The sequence below is a fragment of the Meles meles genome, chromosome 17 (assembly GCF_922984935.1).
Source record: "Meles meles chromosome 17, mMelMel3.1 paternal haplotype, whole genome shotgun sequence".
Classification (NCBI taxonomy): Eukaryota; Metazoa; Chordata; class Mammalia; order Carnivora; family Mustelidae; genus Meles; species Meles meles.
In genome coordinates, this window is record NC_060082.1 from 3,327,682 (window position 1) to 3,335,439 (window position 7,758).

General features: G+C 45.2%; 1 protein-coding gene across 2 annotated transcripts; it reads left to right on the forward strand.

Moving 5' to 3' along the window:
* The first annotated feature begins 3,055 nt into the window (after positions 1-3,055).
* LOC123928054 (T-cell surface glycoprotein CD1a-like) lies at positions 3,056-7,008 on the forward strand. 2 transcript variants are annotated; one of them, XM_045983109.1, is made up of 6 exons: positions 3,056-3,437; positions 3,990-4,256; positions 4,928-5,206; positions 5,404-5,682; positions 6,010-6,100; positions 6,247-7,008. In XM_045983109.1, the coding sequence occupies exons 1-6, from the start codon at positions 3,377-3,379 to the stop codon at positions 6,341-6,343; spliced, it is 1,074 nt and encodes a 357-aa protein (XP_045839065.1). In that variant the 5' UTR covers positions 3,056-3,376; the 3' UTR covers positions 6,344-7,008. The 2 variants fall into 2 exon arrangements, with proteins under 2 accessions (XP_045839065.1, XP_045839066.1); XM_045983110.1 differs by lacking the exon at positions 4,928-5,206.
* The last annotated feature ends 750 nt before the right edge of the window (positions 7,009-7,758 follow it).

The following is a 7,758-nucleotide window of genomic DNA, read 5'->3' on the forward strand; positions in this document are numbered from 1 at the left end:
TTTCAGTTAAAGGGCTGGTATCCAAGATCTATAAAGATCAATACTCAATATTCAATATTCAAAACCAAATAATCCAGTCAGTAAATGGGCAGAAGACATGAACAGACACTTCTCCAAAGAAGACATATGAATAACTAACAGACACATGAATAAATGTTCATCATCACTAGCCATCAAGGAAATACAAATCAAAACCACAGTGAGATATCACCTTACACCAGGTAGAATGGCAAAAATGAATAAGACAGGAAACAACAAGTGTTGGCAAGGGTGTGGAGAAAGGAGAACCCTTTTACACTGTTGGTGAGAATGCAAGCTGGTATAGCCTGTCTGGAAAATAGTATGGAATTTCCTCAAGATGTTAAAAATAGAGCTACCCTAAGGCCCAAGAATTGCACTATTAGGTATTTACCCCCAAAGATACAGATGTAGTGAAAAGAAGGAGCACATGCTCCCCAACGTTCATAGCAACAATGTCCACAATAGCTAAATTGTGGAAGGAGCTGAGATGCTTTTCAACAGATTAATGGATAAAGAAGATGTGGTCCACATATACACAATGTAATAATATTCAGCCATCAGAAAGGATGAATCCCCACCATATGCATCGACATGGATGGAACTGGAGGAGATTATGGTGAATGAAGTAAGTCAAGTAGAGAAAGACTATTATCATATGGTTTCACTTACATGTGGGACATAAGGAATAGCATGAAGGGACCACAGGGGAAGGGAGGGAAAACTGAACTTTAAAAAGTCAGAGAGGAAGACAAACCATGAGAAGCTCTGGATTGCAGAAACAATCTGAGAGTGAGGGTTACAGTGGGGAAGGGAGTACATGGGTGGGGCAACCAGGTGATGGGTATTAAGGTGAACATGTGTTGCATTGAGCACTGGGTCTTATATACACTAATGAATTGTTGATCAAAAACTAATGATGTACTAAATGCTGACTAACTGAACATAATAAAAATAGTAAAAAAATAAAAAAAATATAATGTGCAAAGAGAGAGTGAGAGAGAGAAAGGGAAAGAGAGAGAGAGCATGGGCAGTAAAGTCTCTGGCATCAGCCACAACAACATTTTTCCAGATATGCCTCCAGAGGCAAGGGAAACAAAAACAAAACTAAACTGTTGGGAGTACATCAAATAAAATGTTCTGTACAGCAAAGGAAAGAATCAACAAAATTGAAGGACAACCACTGAATGTGGGTAGATACTTCCTAATTACATATTCGATAAAGGGTTAATATCCAAAATATATAAACAACTTGGACAATTCAACAACAAAAAACCAAATAATCCAATTAAAAAATGGGTAGAAGACATGAGTAGACATTTCTTTCAAAAAGACATCCAGATGGCCAACAGGAAAAAAATGTTCAGCATCTCTCATCATCGGGGAAATGCAAATCAAAACCACAATGAGACATCACCTCACACCTGTCACACTGGCTAAATTCAAAAACTCACAAGAAAGAAGTGTTGTAGAGGAAATGGAGTAAAGGGAAATCTTGTACACTGTTGGTGGAAACAGAAACCGGTACAACTATGGGGGAAAGCAGTATGGAGGTTCCTCAAAAAGTTAAAAACAGAATCATCATATGATCCAATAATTCTACTACTCGATATTACCCAAATAATGTGAAAACACTAAAATGAAAAGAAACATGCACTCCAATGTTTCCTGCAGCATTATTTACATTGGCCAAGGTATAGAAACATCCCAAGTGTCCGTAGATAGATGAATAAAGAAGAAAAGATCTGGTGTGTACATTCAATGGAATAAAACAGCCATAAAAGTGATGGAAAGCTTGCAATCGCAACAGCATGGGTGGAGCCAGAGAGTCTGATGGTAAGTGAAATAAGCGGTCAGAGAAAGACAAATACCATAGGATTCCTTCATATGTGGAATTTAAGAAGCTAACAAAAGTAACAGAGAAAAAAGTGACAAAGGAAAAAACAGCCTCTTTTCTATAGAGAACACAGTACTGGTTCCCGGATGGCAGGTGGGTTGGCGGATGGAGAAATAGGTGAAGGATATTGGGGATACACGTAAACTGATGAGCAATGAGTAATGTATGGGATTTCTGAATCTCTACCCTGTACACCTGAAAGTGGTATGACATTGTACATTAACTATCCTTAAAATAAATAAACCAAACAAAGAAAAAATCAGGACACCAAAATTTATAGTTCTTGGTTTATGTATTTTTCTTTTTTAAAATCTCCCTGAATAAAGTGACTGCACTGTGAACACTGTGCTTTTCATGAGTGTAGTGTGGTGCTTGGATCCAGGCAGGGGCTAAGTGACTGTTTGGTGAGTGAATATATATTAATTCAAGTCAGACCGAGGGGGTTTTCCTCAGAGGTTTCAGTGTCACGTGGTTTCTGTGATGGCTGCTGGTTTCCCCCTAAGGATAATGGTGGACTGGTGGTTGCTAATACTGTTACGCATTCAGTCATGAAGGGATCCAGAGAAGCAATAAAACAACCATTGAAAAGAAAATGTTGGGCCCAAAATGGCACCTTGGGCCATGTCAAGTCCCAAAACCTTACTTAATCTCTAACCTCCCCCTAAAATGTTCGCCTGTCAGTTAGGAATTCTCTGGTCAGCACCAGGGAGGGGCTCTGTCCCATGGGCCCTCTCCACCCACAAGGAGGGGAGGTCGTTTTCATGATAATACCTGCTCCTCTCCTAATTAAGGGAGGGTGATCTTCCCTGAAACACTCCTTTCTCTTCTTTGCCAACGTTCTTGCTATGAAATCTTTCCATTAGCCCCATTCTTCTGAGCTCCCCTCTACCTGCCAGATGGGATGCTGGCTTATTCTTGAATTGCTTAATAAAATCAATTGTATCTCCAAATTTACCCATTTGCTTTTGTTTTTTAACACAACCAACGAGAAGTTAGAGTGTGAATGAGCTGGGGTGGGAATGAGAAGGGGAAGGAAATGCATGGGTGATGTCACATGGGCAGGAGGGACAGAGTGAGAGCAGGGTCTAGGGCTGGGGAACTGTGTGTTTTCATGGGTTACTGTCCGAATGAGAAGAAAATGTAGGAGAGCTAGGATCAGTTTCCATGCCACACAGGACTCATTATGTGGTATCAGAATGAGGGGACAGGGAGCAGGATGGAAGCTGGTGACAGGGAGAAGCTGGAAGCCAGAGAGGAGGGTCAGACCAGGAGGGGAACTGAGAGTCTGAGTAGGTGTGCAGGGTTGAGGGAGGAGCACATTTGCATTTTTGCAGAGACTCAGGGAAGGCTTGTGTGTGGAGAAGGAAGCCAGAAGAGAGGGGCTGTGTGTGGGGTAGGTTTGTTAGAAAAGAGGTCAAAGACCGACTTTGTAAGAAACAGAAAGAACATCTGCAAATACTAATGCTGTTCCTGCAACTTGTGCTGCTGGTGGTTCTCCTCCCAGATGGTGACAGTGAAGACGGTGAGAACTCTAGCCCTGCCCAGTGGGTACACGTGTGTTTGTGTGTGTGTGCATCTGTTTATGTATCTGTATCTGTGTATGTGTGTCTGTGTGTGTTTGTGCTGTGTCTACATGCGCTCATGTGCGCTTGAATATGTGTGTGTGTTTGTGTGTATAGTCTTCTGCATCTCTTTGCATTTCTGTGTGTGTACATGTGTTGTTCTGTGTCTGCATGTCTGTGTTTGTGTATGCACTACATGTGTGTGTATGCGTACATCTCTGTGTGTGTCTGTATGTGTGCATTTGTGTCTCTGAGTGTGTGCATTCATGGTGTGGGTTCCCCAACATATAACAGGGGAGGGAGACTTTCAGCCTGGTTCCTCCCTGAGAATTCATGACCCTGAGGACTTATGCTCTTCTAAAGGCTGGGTATGAGGCTTGAGGGTCTGAGGAAGCACATGTCTCCTGAGATACCTATGGCTTCTCTGTCCTCCAGATTTTGGTTCCCCTCCCTGACACCTCTCTCCTTCCCAATGCTCTCCACTCCAGAGTTTATCGCTTCTTTTCCCACAGACTTCCAGGAGCCAGTCTCCTTCCGAATCATCCTGACTACATCCTTTTACAACCCCTCCTGGACACAAAATCAAGGCTCAGCTTGGCTGGATGATTTGCAGACTCACGGATGGGACAATAAGACCGGCGCTTTCATTTACCTGCAGCCTTGGTCTAAAGGCAACTTCAGCGATGAGGAGCTGGGGGAAGTAGAGAAGTTATTCTATACATACTCCATTAGATCTCCTTCAGCATATCATAACCACGTCAGCCAATGGCAGCTTGAATGTGAGTTCATTTCCCTCTGGGTTGGGTTGTACATGGCAAGTGTGTGTGTCTCATTGAGTTCCTTCTTTCTCTAGGAAATGAACTGCACTGGCTTTTGAACTTCATCTCTCTCTATCTGAAAAGTGAATCACACGACTCTGGGCAGGGGTAGAGGCCAGACCCTGATTCTTGAAAAGCTTCACATTTTCTTCAGCTTCCCACTCCTCTCATTGACCACAGGTCGTGCTCTCCATCTCTCACTAGTGTCTCCCCTGACTACCCCTTTCCTTGGCCTCCAGCCAAGCACCCTTGCTCCCTCACTTGTGACTGACTTTGAACTGTGCTTTCTCTCCATTCAATCTCAGCAGTGATGTCTATGTGTTCCCTGTACCCTACTGCATTCCCTTCGCCCTAGATTGTTTTTACCCCAGATCTTCCACTGAGTCCTCCCCTATTCTCTTTCCACACCCTTCATGTCTCTCCTCCACATTTGCTCCTTCCTCAGTCATTCACCATTGCCTCCACCTTTTGTGACCACCACTTCCCTTTTGTCTGAGCCTCCCCTCAAGTCCAACTTTCCTCCATTGCTCCAGTTCCCAACTTCACCCTTCTACTTCTAGCATCCTTGACTTGCATTCATCTCATTTCATCTCCTTCACTCCCCCTACTATAATTCAGTCTCTCTTCCCCAGATCCATTCCAGGTTCAGCTGGTGTTAGGCTGTGATTCCCACTTTGGAGAAGCATCAGTAGGCTTCATGCGGATTGCTTATCAAGGATCAGATCTCATGAGTTTCCAGAACACGTCATGGTCGCCATCTCCAAAGGGAGGAAGTAGGGCTCAGCAAGTCTGTACAGTATTCAATCAGTACCATGTTTTCAATGAAATAGTATACAAACTCCTCAGTGATTCCTGCCCCCAGTTCCTGTTGGGTCTTCTTGAAGCAGGGAAGGCGTATCTCCAGCGACAAGGTCAGTCCTGGTCCCTTCCTCAATGAATTCTCTACTCTGCACTCATAGTTTATAACATTTCATCAAATTCAGGGTAAGAAAGAGTCAAGAGGGAGAGGGGACGATGGTTATAGGTTTCTAGATGTGGAAAGATGTCTATATAAAGTGATGTGAAGATCTACCCTCTCAGTCTGTGATTATCTGTCCTGTGTCTGCAGTGAGACCAGAGGCCTGGCTGTCCACTGGCCCCAGTCCAGGTCCTGGCTGTCTGCTGCTGGTGTGCCATGTCTCTGGCTTCTACCCAAAGCCTGTGTGGGTGATGTGGATGCGTGGTGAGCAGGAACAACAAGGCACCCAGCGAGGTGATGTTCTGCCCCAGACTGATGGGACGTGGTATCTTCAGGTGTCTTTGGATGTGAAAGCCAGGGAGGCTGCTGGCCTGTCGTGCCGGGTGAGACACAGTAGTCTAGGAGGCCAGGACATCATCCTCTACTGGGGTAAGAAAGAGCTGGGGCCCAGCTGGGAAAGAGGGTGGGTGGTTCTCCAGTAGAGCAGAAGAACCAGATGAAAAATTGGGGCTGCTAGACCAAAAGTAACTTAAAAAAATGGCAATCCAAGAAAGGAAGACCTGGGAGTGCAGTCCTGTGGATATGGGAGGATGCATCAATTTGGGTGAAGGGTCCATCTCTGAGGAGGGATGGGAGAAGTGAAAACGGGAAGGGGAGTTGGTTAGGCAGAGGGTGACCAGAGCTAGGAGGACCAGGGAGGTGCAGTTCAACCCAGGGTAGATGGGAAGTGACACCCTCTGTGCACCAAACCCACAGAGAAACCCCATTCCATGGGCTTGGTCTTCCTGGTGGTGATAGTGCCCCTGGTGCTTCTGGCCGGTCTGGCATTGTGGCTCTGGAAGCGCTGGTAAGTCTCTGGAGTCACCTTCCTGCTCTTTCCCATGTGTGTCCCACCTTTCAGTCTGTCCTCAGCCCTCCTGCTCCCAGTGCCCTTCCCCCCTGCAGTCCTCACCTCCCCCTGCTGCAGAATGACTCTTCCTCTGTTGCTCCCAGGAAAACACACTGGAGACATCCGTGCACTGACCTCCATTCTGAACGAGATCCCAGCAGCCCAGGCTCCAGTACTTACCTAAACCCAACTCAGTGGTGAAGTCCTTACAACTTTCTGGGTGCAACTTTGACTTTCAGTTGTACTTAATGTTATCAGTTGTCAATATAAACTCAGTGTAATTCAGTGGGGTTTGTTGTTCTGACTTGGTTCTGGAACTTAACTCTCAAATTTAACTCGGTGTAAAATGAAGTCCCAGCACCTCCATGGGTGACAGACATCAGATGTCACTTCTTCCAGAGAGTCCTCCCTTATTCAGAAGTGGAAGTTGTCTGTGTAGTGAGAATTCCCACCACTTTTCCCTGCACTTTGACAGTTCTATTCCCCATCCCTGGTGCCTGTTTTCCCCAGTTAGGACAGTTTTCCTTCTAACTCTTTGGATTCTTGAGAGCAAAGTCTATATGTTCTTCCTATTTGTCTACTTGGGAAGGTGTCTCACCTGCATGGAAAATGTCCTCAATAAAAACCTGTGTTGAGGGGCACCTGGGTGGCTCAGTGGGTTAAAGCCTCTGCCTTCAGCTCAGGTCATGATCCCTGACCTGGGTCCTGGGATCGAGCCCCACATCAGGCTCTCTGCTCTGCAGGGAGCCTGCTTCCTCCCCTCTCTCTGTCTCTGCCTGCCTCTCTGCCTACTTGTGATCTCTGTCTTTCAAATAAATAAAATATGAAAAAAATTAAAAAAAAAAACCCGTGTTGAATTTATGCTAAATCCATAGGTTCTCCTCCTCCTCCTCCTCCTCCTCCTTCTTCTTCTTCCAGACATGCTTGTAGTTGTTGAGATGTTTGTGCTCTTCTTGTTAAAAGTCTTGTCTCCTGGCCAAGGGAGTGCACAGTTTCCCTGTTCTGGTGACATCTCCAGTCTCCTAAGGAGAAACACGTTTTCTGTGAAGATTTGTGTTATTTAACTACACAAACCTATTGGACAAATCTGTTGCTCCAAATGTTCTAGATTAAACAGAAATGCAGGATTCAGGCTTTTTTTTTTTTTTTTTTTTTTGATGTTTGCTGGACTCTGAGCAGTAGCAACAGAACTGTCACCCCCGGGGCTTTTTAAAATATAAGGTCTTGGTCTCAGCTGACTTCCTGAATCACAATTTGCGTTTTAGCAAAATCAGCAGGGAGATTCACAGGTGCACAAATGTGATGTCTGAGAGGTAGCCGTGTCTGTGAGTCCCTGAAGGGAGAGAGACGCTCCAGGAAAGAGAACAGGAGTGTTGTGGTCAGGAATGTATGGAGATCCAGCAGAGACCACGCATACAGTGCCTCCTGGCATTCGTGGTTGCTGTTTACAGCTTCTGGGACTCTGAGTCAGAGATAGTGAGCCATTGCTCCTGGGGGAATAGCAGGTTCAGGTTCTGGGGGTCTTTGCTCATGACCCTTGTTACTTGTTTCATGTGTGTTTCTGTTTAAAGATAGGTTCTTGGGTGCATGGGTGGCTCAGTCAGTTAAGCTGCTGC